This window comes from Neophocaena asiaeorientalis, unplaced genomic scaffold, assembly GCF_003031525.2.
Source record: "Neophocaena asiaeorientalis asiaeorientalis breed wild unplaced genomic scaffold, Neophocaena_asiaeorientalis_V1.1 scaffold231, whole genome shotgun sequence".
Classification (NCBI taxonomy): Eukaryota; Metazoa; Chordata; class Mammalia; order Artiodactyla; family Phocoenidae; genus Neophocaena; species Neophocaena asiaeorientalis.
In genome coordinates this window covers 325034-342297 of record NW_020175182.1, presented here as the reverse complement: position 1 = coordinate 342297, position 17264 = coordinate 325034, and the positions used below count along the sequence as shown (strand labels likewise).

At 41.1% G+C, this 17264-nt stretch overlaps 1 protein-coding gene and 1 pseudogene across 1 annotated transcript in view; both read left to right on the top strand.

Annotated features, from left to right (window-relative positions):
- The first annotated feature begins 3259 nt into the window (after nt 1-3259).
- LOC112412832 (gamma-aminobutyric acid type A receptor subunit gamma3) overlaps nt 3260-17264 on the top strand; it is a 96704-nt gene continuing 82699 nt past the window's right edge. Inside the window, exons 1-3 of the mRNA XM_024764562.1 lie at nt 3260-3283; nt 5105-5325; nt 7395-7477. Of these exons, the coding sequence (XP_024620330.1) occupies nt 3260-3283; nt 5105-5325; nt 7395-7477 (328 nt within the window). The remainder of the gene's footprint in view (nt 3284-5104; nt 5326-7394; nt 7478-17264) is intronic.
- On the top strand, nt 11402-15150 carry LOC112412834 (glia-derived nexin-like; annotated as a pseudogene).

Below are 17264 nucleotides of genomic sequence, written 5' to 3'. Positions count from 1 at the left end.
ATTTGTGGACATATAGTTGATTGACAATGTTGTTAGTTTCAGATGTACAGCAAAGTGATATGGCTACATATATATATGTGTATATATATATATGTATGTATGTATGTATGTATGTATATATGTTCTTTTTTACATTCTCCTCCATTATAGGTTATTACAAGATATTGAGTATAATTCCCTGTGTTATAAAGTAGGTCCTTGTTGTTTATCTATTTTATATATAGTAGTGTGTGTACGTTAATCTCAACCTCCTAATTTGTCCCTCCCCCACCCCTGCTTTGGTAACCATAAATTTGTTTACTATATCTGTGAGTCTGTTCTGCTTTGTAAATAAGTTCATTTGTATCCTTTTTTGGAGTCCACATATAAGTGATATGATATTTGTGTTTGTCTGGCTTATTTCACTTAGTATGATAATTTCTAGGTCCATCCATGTTACTGCAAATGGCATTATTTCATTCTTTTTTATGGCTGAGTAATATTCCATTGTGTGTGTGTGTATACATACATCACATCTTTATCCTGTCACTGGATGGTTATTTCCATGTCTTGTCTATTGTAAATAGTGCTGCCGTGAACACTGGGGGTGCATATATCTTTTTGAATTATGGTTTTCTCCAGATACATGCCCAGGAGTGGGATTCCTGGATCAAATGGTAGTTCTATTTTTTTTTTTTCGGTACACAGGCCTCTCACTGTTGCAGCCTCTCCTGTTGCAGAGCACAGGCTCTGGACGCGCAGGCTCAGCAGCTATGGCTCACGGGCCCAGCCACTCCGCGCCATGTGGGATCTTCCCGGACCGGGGCACGAACCCGCGTCCCCTGCATCAGCAGGCAGACTCTCAACCCCTGCGCCACCAGGGAAGCCCTCTATTTTTATTTTTTTAATGAATCTCCATACTGTTCTCCACAGTGGCTGCACCAATTTACATACCCACCAACAGTGTAGGAGGATTCCCTTTTCTCCTGGGAAGAAGATTTTGACTATATAGTTTGGCACAATTGGTACTTAGCAGCTGTGTGACTTGATGAAAGTTACTTAACCTCTCAGGCCTCGTTTTCCCCCCTAGCAGAAAATCATTATTGTCTGTCTTAATAGTTAGTGTGTGGTGAGTACAAACGCATCTGTGTCTCATGGGAGTGACTTTAGGTGATGCTGCCTAGCTTGATATATGATTTACCCTTCTCAGATCTGCATTTTATTTATTATTTTATTTTATTTTGCGGTACGCAGGCCTCTCACCACTGCAGCCTCTCCCGTTGCGGAGCACAGGCTCCGGACACCCAGCGGCCATGACCCACGGGTGCAGCCGCTCCGCGGCACGCGGAATCCCCCCGGACCGGGGCACGAACCCGCGTCCCCTGCATCAGCAGGCGGACCTTCAACCACTGCACCACCAGGGAAGCCCTCAGATCTGCATTTTAAAAAGTACTGTGAAGGGACATAAATGGGGATGGAAAGCAGAGAAGATAAGTAGGGAAAGGGCGTAAAGAGGAGGACTATTTGGTCATCAGGAGACTTTCTGATTTTTCATTTTTAAACAATAAAAAGACCCACTTGGAAATTTTTACTTGGAGTCCTTTGGTAACTTTGGCAAAATTATTGAAGTTTTCTGAGTTTCAATATCCCTGATATAATATAGGGATTTTAAAAAATCTGGTTGGTTTTAGATTCTTTCCAAAATACACTTGAGGCCTTTACAGAAAACAGTCTTTACTGGCTATCATTACCCACATGATTGGTGGGCCTTGGCCCTGTTGAGAACATCTTTATCCTTCTCTCCTTATTCCTTTACCCAATAACCCAGTGTTAAAGGGAAAAAGGAAGTAATTTGTTTAGATACCTATATGTGATGTACTGGCTATTCTCACAGCCTGAATTTTATTTAAAGTTTTGAGTGTGTTCTCATGTTCTCTGTTCAAATATAGTCTCTATTTTATAGTCAGCAATCATCATTGTTTGGCTAAAATCTTGCCATCAAGGAGGTGAGGGGTCTGCTCCCCTGCCCCATTTGGCTGAATCTGTACCACAGCATTATTCCTGCTTCTCAAGAGTGTCTTTGACCTTCCTGCTTCTTGTGTTCAGGGCCCTAGCAAGGGAGGCACCTATCTGCCCAGCTCACTCCTGTACCTCACTGAGGTCTTGTTCTAAGTCACCTTCTCAGTGAGGACCGCAGCCCCCACCCCTGCATCCCACTCTCTCTACCTTTTCACCTACATTACATATCTGGTGTGAATCATCTGAACACTGATCATGTGGGCACAGTCTCTCAGGGCCTAAAATGGGAGCATGTGAATCTATCATGTGCCCACAAGGAGGGATGCTGCAATACTTGGTGAATAGTACCAATGACCACCATGATCTGTCTTTAGCTGCCAAATGTTTTGTCTCTCCCTCATCAGAACAGACACACTCCTCCCTTCTTCAGTTGAGGTAACCCCAAAGGTCCACCCTGTCCCATCCCCAACGTCATGGTTACCTGTATGTGTACATCTTCACATCAAGTTTGCACAAGGCTTTCCTTAATCCACTGACCTCTAAACTGAAAAGAAAAGCTATCTAACCCACACCCACATATAGAGTATAGCTACAAGGATGAAGAAAGGCCAGGATAATCACAATCAACCCACTGGTTTGCAGCAATTCTGAGACCCCAGTGGGCAGATCCTGAGTGGGCTCTCTTCCCTGGGAAGAGAGTGTCTTTGATTAAGCTTTAACTCTGTTCCCAGAGTTGGGCTCCCAAGAACTCTTCTCCTTGGCTCTTGACTCCATTGTCTGGGAGTTTTCCTTTTCCATTAACTGTTCTGGCCATGGAAAAGTTAACATTGGAGAATAAGCCTCCTTTGGGGTCCAATCAGCTTTTCCAAGCCACGATCTACCCATCACAGAAAAAAATGCAAGAGTACATCTAAGTCTCAAATAGTCACAGACATTTTTTCCTGACTTGAGGTTCCTTTGGCAGTAGAACTCTCTCAAAACCTAGCCAGCCTCTTACCTGATAGGCCAGTTTAACAGTTGCATAGATCTTGTGTCAACATGATTCCAAGATCCATGGTATGCCTTTGTTTTCAATGCCACTGCCTCTACCCACCCCTTGGCCTTCACTCTCACCTTTAATTTTTCTCTTAAATTAAGTACAGACACCTTGGTCCTATCAGTGTTCAGTGGAAGAGTCATATATTAGTCACTTGTCCTTGGAGCCATATTTGCACAAAGATTTTGCATCATGACAACTTAACCCATTTAGAGACTTTTAGCAATGGGTCTGATTATTTCTGCAAAGGTGAGTTTCAATAGGCTTTTAACAGTCAAAGCATTTCTTGAGTCTTTGATTTACTGATAGGGTGAGAAACATTTGCTTCTTCCATTCCTACAAGAATCAGTGTTTGTTTTATCTTTCTTTTCTCTTTTTTCAACTAAAGAAAAACACACAACCTAAAAGTTGCAAGTTATTATCTGGGGATCTTACTGAGGACTTAAGCCTGGGAGACAGCCTTTCAGATAGCTCTGAGGAACTGCTCTGAAGAGTTAAGGGAGAAGCCAGGATACATAGACTTTTGCTGGGAAAAAATGTAGTCAAACATCAAAAGATCACTGCTAATTACAAAGAACAGATATTTCAGGTTAATGATTTTGGTGCTTTTCTATGTATGGGAAGATGTAAGAATCTAGGTTCATTGACATTATTCCTTAAATATGCATTTAACTATCTAGGGCCAGTTTCCAAAGCACAAAATACTTCCTGTTATTCTCCATCCTGAATTCCCCTCAGGGCACACCACTACAGGGGCTGATGGCTTGGTCCTTGTAGAACTGGAAATTGGGGCAACATTCTTTGCTTACTGGAATGGCAGGCAACAGTCCCTGTTCATACTTTCATAACTGCTTTCAAACCAGCCAATTATCCTCTGAGATAATTTCTTTCTTGTGTTAGCTTACCAAGCATAGTCAATAGCAGTCAATGCATCCGACATGTCATGTTTTTTCACCTTAATTGTCTGTTTAAGGCCTGTTTTCCCCGACTGGAATATAAGCCCCGTGAAGGCAGGGGCTTTTCCTATTGGCACAGTTCTGGGCCTTCAATGGTTTTCAGGGCCTGACATAGGGGATAAGTTAATAAAAGGCTGGATTTGGTCTGTTGAATTACCTGTGTCAAAAAGGTTCTTTAAATCAGAAACTCAATGAAAAGGATAAATATGGGATTTGTTGAAAATTACTGAACTCTGTAAAAGTAATTCATTTATAATATCTAATATGTAAAGAAACTATGAAAGATATTTAAATCATTAACAATCTTCCTCTAGCTCCTCCTTACTATGGATCTAAGGCTAATCCTTTAAAACTGTGATTATGGGAGGAGCCTCTGAGGTGGTCCAGACTCAAGACATTTCTCCATGTCTCACAGTGACGTCAGCCCCATCCTATATCTAAATGCTGTAAATACTGGGGTTGCTTCCAGTTACAGAAGTAATTTGAGTGCCATCAGCCCTTTATCAGAATCAGCATTCGGCTTGGGTGTCTATCAGCTCTATTTTTTTTTGTCATTGCTTATTTTTTGCTTTTTGATTTGCGTTGTATTATCTGAGAAGGCTCTTGAGTGAAAATGATAATTATTATCTGAGCTAATACTTTCTGGATAATTTGTTTTATGCCAGGCACTAGAGCTTTTTATTTAACTATTTATTTCCTTCCATATAACCCCTTTAGGAGGTAGGCACTACTATTCTAACCATTTTACAGATTAGAGAATGGTAGATTTTGCTACCTGCCAGAGCTTGGACTTAGGGATATAGGAGAGTCTGCATCTATGTTCTGAATTGTATTCTACTACCTCTTGCCCCCTCACCACACTTTATGTGTTTATTACAATTTATTATTTACAGAACATTTTCACATATGTTATCACACTGTTGACAAATAATATCTGTTACCTTTATTGAATGTCCATCACGTTGATCCAGGCACAGTGTTAAGCACTAACAGAAAGGGATGTGGGCAGGTGAGGATGCAGACATAAGGAGAACCATACTCCTGAGAAAGAAAACAAAGCCTGCAGAAAATCCACTAATAGAAATGTCTTGCCCCTCCTTTTGCTCTGTTTCAGGAATACCAAATTGATATATTTTTTGCCCAGACCTGGACCGACAGTCGCCTTCGGTTCAACAGCACAATGAAAATACTTACTCTGAACAGCAACATGGTGGGGTTAATATGGATTCCAGATACAATATTCCGCAATTCCAAAACTGCAGAGGCTCACTGGATCACCACCCCTAATCAGCTCCTCAGAATTTGGAATGATGGGAAAATCCTTTACACTTTAAGGTGAGATGCTACTGATGGTCTGATATTGGCGACTTTAATTTAGATCATTGTAGGAATGGGACCCTATTTTTCATTGCTAAGTTCTATCACTTCTCATGTTCAACATGCTACTGGGTCTTGAGGAAGTTTTTCCTAATCACATGTTATGTATAAATAAAGACATACAAATGATCTGCAATGAATATAAACTCCTTCCTTCATCAGAATCCATTTCTGCTGTAAGTGCGCTGTGGAAATTATCTTTAATATGTTTAATCCACAGGACCATTCAGCTAAGAAAATAAAGATGTCTTGGTGTACTAATTGAAAAATGAAATTATAGCCAAATTTGAGACCACAAGGAACAAAAGAGCACAGAGGGTGTTCCCTAATGCATCCCTAATGGAAGTTGCAGCTACCTTGTAATGAGTCCTCTTGGCTGTCCTCACAGAAACCCAGCAAAGTAAGAGGGGCTGTGTTTGAAAGATGTGAATAAAACTACCTGCCCAAAGTTTCCATCGGGAACTAGTGTTACCCGGGTTTGAACTTGGGACTGTATCTCTCAATAGTCTCTCCGCTAGGGAGATCTGAGTCTAACTGAATACATGGCTGCAACATACCATAGAATGCCCTGCACCTAAACCAGTCTTTCTGCTCACCCAGCGTTGGGATCAAGGACAGTGGCGTCTGGACCCTGCTCTCCCAGCGTCTGAGCCCTCTCCAGAGCACTGGACTGAGTGCCTTGTGCTGATTATCTCTGTCTCACTGGCTTTGCTGCTTTACAGCTGCTTCCTGCACCTCCTGTCCTGTTCCTGACACAGCCTCTCCTCATTCTGCTCCTCCTGCCTTAGGACTTCCCCATCACTTTACCCACTTTCCACTTTCCTGCTGACTTAGCTCATCCATTCCTAAGACTTTAAAAGCCATATACACGCTGACGATTCATTCCCACATTCATTTCCAACCCCAAACTTCCCTTCTGGGCACCAGATTCTAGGAGCCACCTACCTGTGTGTATCTCCTCCTGAAAGCCTAAAAAGCATTTTGATTCAGCATGCTGCAGGGGAATGTCATTTCTCTAATACCTCTGACCAGGCCCCTGTGTCCTCCTGGCTCAGTGAATACCACTGCCAGTCCCTGAACACAACCCCCTCCTCCCACATCCAGTATCAGGAGCTTTTAATTGCAAGTGATTTGTGGCCATAAGGAGAAATCTGTAATTCGTATGGTAAACACGTATTTGTAGCACAGATAAAGGCACAGATTAATATCAAAATAAGCAGAAGATTAAAGAATTTTAAAGTTTCACGGAAATAATAATGTTGGCAGCTTGGGAACAGCAACAACAATAAAAGCCACAACAGGGAACTCTGCTGATGAGTTAGTTACATTTGGAGAACAGGAGCTTGTAATAGCTATTTCCTCATCAATTCTTAAAGGAATATAAATGAGACTCTGAAATGAAGGTGAGCTTCAGCAAACCAGAATAGAGACATGGCCAGTCCTGCGATCCTTTATAGAAACTCTGACCCAAGGAATGTCTGCTTTGAAAAGATGCAATGCACACATTTAGTGCAGCCACGACCTGCCTAGTCAAGTAGGGGAGTTAGCCAAATATGAAATCTTCCCTACAAGTGGATGAACTTGACATTATACCTATTTAGGCAAATATACCATTTTCAAAATGGAGGAAGGATTTAATTCAGTCAAACAGATTAAAAACAAGGACATAAGAAACAAGGACATATGAAAACAAGGACATATTGAAACAAAGACATATGAAAACAAGGACATATTGTTTTGATTTGTTTCCTCTCTTACTTGGCTTATATTTCTAGACACAGTCAGGAATTTTAATAACGGAAACTTCCTCTGCTTCTGATAGTTAAAAGTAAAATAAAGTAACACAACACAAAAAAACCCAAGTGGTATACTGAATGGATGGTGCCCCTGCTAAGAGTGAGCTCTATGTGGCCACCCCAGGCCCCTGCTCCCCACATGGTAGTAATGTGACCGCCCCTGGCTTTGCTTAGGACCTTTGCTAGATTGTCGCTGGCTGGCCACAAGAGTGATGCTTGGCTCCCCCACAGGCTCACCATAAATGCGGAATGCCAGCTGCAGCTGCACAACTTCCCCATGGATGAGCACTCCTGTCCGCTGATATTCTCCAGCTGTGAGTACTGACTTGGGGTATGACTGCTCTGTAAATGATTGTCTAGCCTATGCTGATTTCTAGCAAACAGTCACATGATTGATTATAGCATCACTATACAACCAGAGAAAATGGATAACGGTTTTGGTCTGGGCCACCTGAGTATATTCACTCTAGACGTTGTTACATAGGACCCATGTTACAAAATAAGTAGCTTTGATAAATCTTTGAACAACTAAACCATTTTGTTATAATATTAAAGAACTCAGAAGTTGATGAACTGTTGACTTACCAAAGACCCTTATGCTAATGAGCTGTGCATATTATTTGGACATATACAGAATTCATTTGCAATAATTTTACGCTTAATATCATCTTCAAGTCAAGTTGTTTGTCTTCAAAATAAAAAGATAAGTTTTTACTTAAATATATTTATAGTTGTCTCATTACACTATAATAGGATGTAATTTTTCATAGTATTTTATTTTCCAATATTTTACATAGGTTTGATACTAGAGCTAACAAGTAATCACTTACAAATTCTTAAAGACAATAATTCTAAGTACAAGGCTACAAATAAAAGGAAATATCAAATTTATTTGCTTATAAAGTTTTAAAGTAAAGGTCAATATAGAAATATATCTGTGGAATTTATGATGATTCATTTAAAATATATTGACTACAACTACTTAAGTATGACTCATAAGAGTTCAACTAACTTCATTGACTATCTTTAAAATTGCATATGGGGCATGGCAAACAAATGTGATGAAGTCTCAGGCAGAAGGTTTTGTGGCTTTCTTCACTATACATTAGAGTGAAAAGACAAAAATGAAATAATGGATAAACACATTTTACAGTTCGTTTTAAATTCAGAAAAAGACAAGAATGAAAGCAAAATTTACCTAGGGATAAATTTAACCTAGGAGGTTAAAGACCTGTATATTGAAAACTAAAACATGTTAATTAAAGAACTTGAAGAAAACACAAATAAATGGAAAGATATTCTATGCTCACATATTGGAAGAATCAATATTTTTAAAATTTCCATACTACCCAAAGCAATCTACAGATTCAATGCAATCCTTATCAAAATTCCATTGGCATTTTTAAAGAAATAAAACAAATAATCCTAAAATTTGTATGAAACCACACAAACACACACACACAAACTTGAATAGCAAAAGCCATCTTGAGAAAGAAGAAAAAAGTTGGAAGTGTCACAGTCCCTGACTTGAAACTATACTACAAAGGTAGAGTCACCAAAACAGTGTGGCACTAGCATAAAAACAGACATATGGATCAGTGGAAAAGAATAGAGAGCCCAGAAATAAATCCACATATATGTGGTCAATTAATTTACCACAAAGGAGACAAGAATATATACAATGAAGAAAGGACAGACTCTTCGATAAATGGTGTTGGGAAAACAGGCCAGTCACACGCAAGAGAATTCAATTCAACCACTCTCTTGCACCATCCACAAAAATTAACTCAAAATAGATTAAACACTTGAACATAAGACTTAAAACCATAAAACTCCTAGAAGAAAACATAGGCAGTAAGCTCCTTGACATAGGTCTTGGTGATGACTTGTTTAATCTGACACCAGCAAAGCAACAAAAGCAAAAATAAACAAATGGAACTATATATCATACTAAAAATCTTCTACACAGCAAAGGAAACTATCAACAAAATGGAAAAGCAACTTACTGAATGAGGGAAAATATTTGCAAACCATATATCTGATAAGGGACTAGTATCCAAAATATGTACAGAATTCATACAACTCAATAACAAAACAATTTTTTTGATTAAAAAATGGTCAGAAGATCTAAAAAGACATTTTTTTCCGAAGAACACATGCAGATGGCCAACAGGTAGATGGAAAGATGTTCAACATCATTAGTCATTGGGGAAATTCAAATCAAAACAACAATGAGATATCACCTCCCACCTGTCAGAATGGCTATGATCAAAAGACAACAAATATTGGTGAGGATGTGGAGAAAAAGAAAATCTTCTGCACTGTTGGTGGGAATGTAAATTGGTGCAGCCATTGTGGGAAACAGTATGGCGATTCCTCAAAAATTTTTAAATAGGACTATCTTATGATCCAGCAATTCTACTTTCGTGTATTTATCCAAAGAAAATGAAAACACTAACTCAAAAAGATATATACCTAGAGGGAGGACACCATCTGCATCTCTTGGTCAGTTGAGCTTTATACACTTAAGGCAGGAGGGCAGGCTGAGTAGGAAAGATAGGCTGAACTCAGCCTCATCATTATCAGGCTCCAGCAGCATCTGATTGGACTTGCAGAGGAACAAACCAGAAATGTTTATTTTTAGCAGCCACAAATAGCTCGTTTCTTCCCATGTGCAGCATACAGAGTGCTGCCAAATGTATTTCATTCTAAATCCTTCTTGGGTTTAGACCTGAAGAGGGAACCAAGTATTCATGGCTCATCCAAATGCTTCATAACTGGTGTGTGTCTTAAAATAAACAGACAAAATTGCCCATTCCCTGCCTGCTCCCCGGGTGCATTAAAGAGGTGGGCCCTCTGCCAGGTGGAATGTCCTGGCAAGTGGGACCTTTGCTTTGGCAGGAAAGAAACCACACAGCTCCTTGAAAGTCCTTTCTCTTTTGGATGAGTTAATCACCAAATAGCAGATGCTATGAAATGCCAGCAGTGGCCCTGTGTCCTTTGAAGCAAATGCTCAGGTACAAAACTTCCAAAAGGAAGCCCATCTTCCAAGGCGAGAGCAACAGTTCATTTTATGTATCACTTGACTGGTCTAAGGCAGAGGTCCCCAAACTTTTTGGCACCAGGACCTGGTATTGTGGAAGACAAATTTTCCATGGAAGGGGGTGGGGGGAGATGGTTCAGGTGGTAATGCGAGCGATGGGGAGCGGCAGATGAAGCTTCGCTGGCTGGCTCACCTGCTACTCACCTCTTGCTGTGCGGCCTAGTTCCTAACAGGCCACGGACCAATACCAGTCCGCGGCTCGGGGGTTGGGAACCCCCGGTCCAAGGGATGCCTGGATAGCTGGTAAAACATTATTTTTGAATGTTTCTGTGAGGGTGTCTACAGGAGAGATCAACATTTGAGTCAGTAGCCTGAATAAGGAAGATCGCCCTCACCAAGGTGTGTGGGCATCATCCAGTCTTTTGAGGGACCAAATACAGGCATACTTCCTTTCATCTTCTTTCACTTTATTGTGCTTCACAGATACTGCATTTTGTTTTACAAATTGAAAATTATGGCATCCCTTCCCAAACAGCATTGTTTTTTAATTAAGTTACTTACATTGTTTTTTTTAGATGTAATACTACTGCACACTTATCAATAATAGACTGTAGCATAGAATAAGCATAACTTTTATATGCTCTGGGAAACCAAAAAATTTGTGTGACTTGATTTGTTGTGATGTTTGCTTTATTATGATGGACTGGAACTGAAGCTGCAATATCTCCAAGGTCTGCCTGTAAAAGAAAAAGGTGAATGAAGGTGGAATTTGCTCTTTGCTTGAGCTGGGATGTGCATCTTCTGCTCTCAGATATCAATGCTCCTGGTTCCCAGGCCTCAGACTTGGACCAGGACTTAAAACCTCTGTCTCTTAATTCTCAGGCCTTTGGACTCAGACTGAATTACACCACCAAGGTTTCCTGGGTCTTCAGCTTGCAGATGACAGATTGTGGAACTTCTTGGCTTCCATAATCTCATGAACAAATTCCTATAATAAATGTCCTCTTATATCTTTATCTGTATCTATCCCTGCACCTACATTTATCCTGGAGAACCCTAATACAGGGAGGGAAGTTCCCACACTTCCAGCCTACAAAATATGTGGACTCCAAAGTTCCCAAAATATTCCTGTATTCACTTGAATTTACCTGCTTTGGATGTAACCAAAGGGAGTTTTTTGGCATGTCCAGGAGACATGGCAGAGTCCAGCAGCCTGGAGCTGAGAGTGAGAATCAAGGCAGTGCCCTGGGAAGCAGGTTCCCGATCAGGGACCATGCCAGACAGACCAGTGCAGAGGGTGAGGGGGATTTTCCCATCTTGTCTCTCTGCCTGCCGCATTCTCCTTGAAGTGCTTGCCCTTCACCTGCTAGCCAGGTCATCTTCCCACATGTTCCTGGATCTCTGGCCCCTCCAACTCTTCCCTGTCCTTGCCATCTCACTGCTGTAGACACTCACACCTTGGAGGGGTGGGACGGTGCCCCGTGTGGCTGGTCCTGGCTGTATGTGCCTTCTATGAAGACAGTGTTGCCTGTAGCAGGAAGGACAGAGCTTTGGGGTCACCTCCTTTAACTGTTACCCTCATTATGGTGTAAACCACTGCTATTCATGATTGCAGTGGCTCTGCTGTCCAGTCTTGAAAGTGGGTTATTTTTATTCTGGCTCTAAGTGAAGTAAATTGTTCTGAGAGGTTAAGGACTGGGTCATGGCAGAGGAAGAATGCCAGACTGCTAGGCTGTGTTCTTTTTGTGACTTTGAAGGCTGTGCTCCTTTTTCCTTCTTCTGTTTTTTCTTTCACAATGATATCCTGCCACCCTTATTTTATTTTTTAAAACCACTTTATTGAGGTATGATTGACATGTAAAAAGCTGTGCATATTTAATGTCTGGAACTCACTGAGTTTGGCAAAATTGTAAGTACACCATACAGTATTGTTAGCTACAGGTAACATGCTGTATAGTGTATCTCCAGAACTTATCCTGCAAAACTGAAACTTTGTACCATTTGACAATCATCTCCCCATTTCTCCTTACCCCAGACCCTGGAAGCAACCATTCTATGGTCTGCTATGTGTCTGAATACTTTAGATTCCACACATAAGTGAAATCATGCAATATTTGTCTTTCTGTGTCTGGCTTACTTCACTTAGCATAGTGCCCTCAAGATCCACCCAAGTTGTTGCAAATGGCAGGGTTTCCTTTTTAAGGCTGAATAATATTTCACCATATATATATATATATATAAAGGAAAAAAATTTCCATCTTGAAAGATATATGCACCCCCATGTTGATAGCAGCATTATTTACAATAGCCAGGACATGGAAATAACCTAAGTATCCATCCACAGATGAATGGACAAAGAAGTTGTGAGATATATATATATATATATATATATATATCTCACAACTTCTTTGTCCATTCATCTGTGGATGGATACTTAGGTTATTTCCATGTCCTGGCTATTGTAAATAATGCTGCTATCAACATGGGGGTGCATATATCTTTCAAGATGGAAATTTTTTTCCTTTGGATATATATCCAGAGGTGGAATTTGCTGGATCACATGGCAGTTCTATTTTTAATTTTGGGGGGAGCTTCTATACTGTTTTCCATAATGACTATACCAATTTACATTCCCACTAACAATGCACAAGGGTTCCCTTTTCTCCACATTCTCACGAACACTTATGAACTCTTGTCTTTTTGATGAAGCCATTGTGACAATGTGGGGTGATATCTCATTGTGGTTTTGATTTGCATTTTTCTGATGATTGATCACCTTTTCATGTACTTGTTGGCCATCTGTATGTCTTTTTCAGAAGAATGTTCAGGTCCTTTACCATTTTTAAATCAGGTTATTTGTTGTTGCTGTTTTCTACTGAGTTACTGAGTTGTGGAGTTTTTTGTATATTTTGGATATTAGTCCCTTATCAAATACATGATTTGCAAATATTTTCTCCCATTCTGTACATTGCTTTCCATTTTGCTTATTGTTTCCTTTGATGTGCAGAAGCTTTTTGTTTGATGAAGTCCCTCTGTAGCCAGATGACCCTGGGTGCCCTATCACGGTGGATCCCTGGAGGTATTGTGCCTCTTTCTCAACAGCACATGGAGGGGAGAAGGACGGTGCAGTGGCAGGAACGTTGCGGAGGTGCTGGAGAAAGTGATCTTTCAGCATCTCTCAGATCTTCTCACACAGTAGCAAAACCCTTCCTCTTGGTGCAGCCAATGGACTTGTGGGTGCTGGGTCACATGGAGAAGAGTGTGCACTAGAGGGTACACAGATGCTATTCACACATCCCAAACACTGAGTGCCTGAAAACCAGCAAAACGGAAGTGTCGGAGGGCTTGGAGTAAAACAAGAGTGAGAGCTCCTCCCACTGCGAGCTCTTCTCACTGCTTAGGTGTTTGCATATTGTTTAAATTCTCTGAGACTTAGCTTTCTCATCTATGAAACAAGGATCATAATACCCACCTCATCTGTCTCTGTGAAGATTAAATTAAATGACAGAATGTGTATGTGATGGGAGCTACCTGTCCAGGGCTCCCTGAGTGATCAGGAAGGAGTCACTTGATAGTTATCACTGTGAATACCCTTGTGGCTGCAGAGAGTGTTGCTGGGGGCAGGGGGAGTCTGAGAGGGAGGGACCAAAGCTGTGAAGTAAGACTTCCTGGACTGGAATCCCAGCTGCCTGCTCACTCACTGTAGAACAATGGGGAACATTCTTCACCTCTCTAAACCCTGCTAAGCCTTCCTTCCCCCATCTGCAAAGTGGGAATGGCAGCAAGTTAGAAAGCGATGGAAGGGACTAGAGACATACCCTTTATAGATTCCTAGTCGATTTAGCTAAAGATGTGGACTTGATGGGAGTTAGGTGACAGAAGCTGGTGTGAGGGATATTTGCACATTTTCTCTATTACGGTTGGATTCCCCAAAGATGCACAGCTGTGCTGGACAAACTCTGCACATGGAAGGCTTCAGGAAGAGAAAACAGCTAAACCCTCATTAGCAATTAGCCTTTCATTCTGGGCTTAATTTCACCAGTTTGGAAGTATCTACCGAACTATTTTTTGTTAAGATGTTACGGAAAAATCTGAATGAACTTTTTGGCCAACACAATATGTACACACTTGTCTGTAAAGGTTGCCTTCAGACACTGGGTTCTGTGACTGTGTTAAAAATAAAGCCAAGGAAAAGACGGCCACTCTCCTTTCCCTAGACTTTATGAATCGTGTGCTCACTAGACTGGTTTTTGTTAGTGCAGAGTTTTTTAAGAGTTTAAGGACATCAGGGTTTCAACCTGAGAACACAGAGAAGTGTACATTTTTGGCAACTGGTGGGAAATCCTATTGGTCCAATTATAGTTCAGCTCTCTGTGTTCCAGTGGAGGCAACAAGCACCCCCGAGGATTTAGGTAGGACCTCACTGAAATGTCCTACCTTGAGGAAAGCATCAGCATGCTGATTGTGCTGCTGGCCAAGATCTTCACCTTCACTCCACTGTTGGTTGTCACCCCCACATGAGCACCAAGACCAGAGACAGCTGATGTGAGCTCCAGAGCAACAGTATGCAGCTGATCCTGCCCAGGTTCATAGCCATAGCACAAACCAATTTGAAGGAGCCACTGATGGATGCTTGATCCATTAAAGGCAAATTTTGCAAAAATAACAATGTCGGAAAACCTTCATGTTTCTCACATCTTGCAAAAATCAAAACTTGAAGATGGAACCAGATATTCAGCATCAATAACTGGAAATCTAATCACAAGGTCATTGCCTCCTTGGTTTATAGTAGAGAGACCTTTCCTATGGTTCATCCAACATAATCCCACAAGTGTTGTCTTACTCAGGCAGCAAACAAACCCTGAAGAGTATACAGAAGAAACAATGCAAAGCAAAGACTACCTTAGCTATGAAGAAAAGACTACTTCCCTACGTCTTCCATAGTTCTGTTACATATCTTTGTGCAGTATTTTCATTTTGAAAATTAGCTTGTAGGAACAGAGACTCAGAGGACTCAGAGATATAACCATTTCTGCTCTGGGATGTGTTTTTGGAGGGAAAGAAGGGCAGGACGGGGGGAACACTGTATTGAGAAAGGAAGAGGAAAGCTTCAAAATGCCTAAACAATACCTTAATTTACTGAATGGTTGCCTAGTTTAACAACTCTATTATTTACTGTCCAGATCAGGGTTTTTGTTTTGTTTTGTTTTTATGTGTGGCTTTCCAGAGGAAATTTAATCTTTGTAATAGGGTGGGGATGGGGGGAGACATTAAATGGTCACTTTCATTATTTCATGAAAAAAATCTTATTTGCCTTTAAAAAATTTCCCCCATTCAAAGTCTTGATAGTGAACATTATTTTGGGGAGTAATAATGAAATCTCTAGCATCTCTGTGTGTTTCTGCTGTTTTATATAATGCATATATTCACTAAAATAAAGTTTAAAAAGCTTTTTGAGGGTTTCCCTGGTGGCGCAGTGGTTGAGAGTCCGCCTGCCAATGCAGGGGACACGAGTTCGTGCCCCGGTCCGGGAAGATCCCACATGCCGCAGAGCGGCTGGGCCCGTGAGCCATGGCCGCTGAGCCTGCGCGTCTGGAACCTGTGCTCCGCAACAGGAGAGGCCACAACAGTGAGAGGCCTGCATACTGCAAATAAAAGCTTTTTGAAAGATGATAAAGATGTGAACCATACTGAGTGTCAAGAAAGCTCTGGGCCATCCTCCTGCCTACTTGGACCTACTCACAGGCTGGCATGGGGACATCGGGCTCAGTGTTGAGCACAGAGCTTGATGCTGGAAACTGGGAATCCTCACTTTCCCTCTAACTTGAGTAGGTGCATTTACTACGTGCCATTACTGAGCAACTACAATCATCAGCCCATTTGAGACAGGGCCTGGGAGGCCCTGTTTTTCTCAATGCTTTCCACAGTCAAGGAAACCCAGCATGGGGTGGTAAAGTCATCTGCCTGCATCTCCCTGGAGAGCAAGGGCAACTGGGTTTGAATGAAGTAGAATGGCTATTGAGTCTGCGCTTTTATTATTAACACTATTACTTTTATTGCTATTGCAAGAGGACAGATGGAGCAAAATGAGATACTCAGGCCTCAAGGTGTGAGATGAAGAGAGCTTTGCTCTCTCCCCAGTAAACAATTTAGGGTGAAAAACCAACACAGCAAGCACATTTATGCTCTTTTTTTTTTAACATCTTTATTGCAGCATAACTGCTTTACAATGTTGTGTTCGTTTCTGCTGTACAACAAAGTGAATCAGCTATACGTATACATATATCCCATATACCGTCCCTCTTGCGTCTCCCTCCCACACTCCCTATCCACCCCTCTAGGTAGTCACAAAGCACCAAGCTGATCTCCCTGTGCTATGCGGCTGCTTCCCACTAGCTATTTTACATTTGGTAGAGTATATATGTCAATGCAAGACTCTCACTTCATCGCAGCTTACCCTTTCCCTTCCCTGTGTTCTCAACACCATTCTCTACGTCTGCGTCTTTATGCCTGTCCTGCCCCTAGGTTCTTCAGAACCGTTTTATTTTTAGATTCCATATATATGTGTTAGCATATGGTATTTGTCTTTCTCTTTCTGACTTACTTCACTCTGTATGACAGACTCTAGGTCCATCCACCTCACTACAAATAACTCAATTTCGTTTCATTTTATGGCTAATATTCCATTGTATATATGTGCCACATCTTCTTAACCCATTCCTCTGTCAATGGACACTTAGGTTGGTTCCATGTCCTGGCTATTGTAAATAGTGCTGCAATGAACATTATGGTACATGACTCTTTGAATTATGGTTTTCTCAGGGTATATGCCCAGTAGTGGCATTGCTGGTCATATAGTAATTCTATTCTTAGTTTTTTTTAGGAACTTCCATACTGTTCTCCATAGTGGCTGTATCAATTTACATTCCCACCAAAGGTACAACAGAGTTACCTTTTCTCCACACCCTCTCCAGCATTTGTTTGTAGTTTTTTGATGATGGCCATTCTGACCAGTATGAGGAGATACCTCATTGTAGTTTCGATTTGTATTTCTCTAA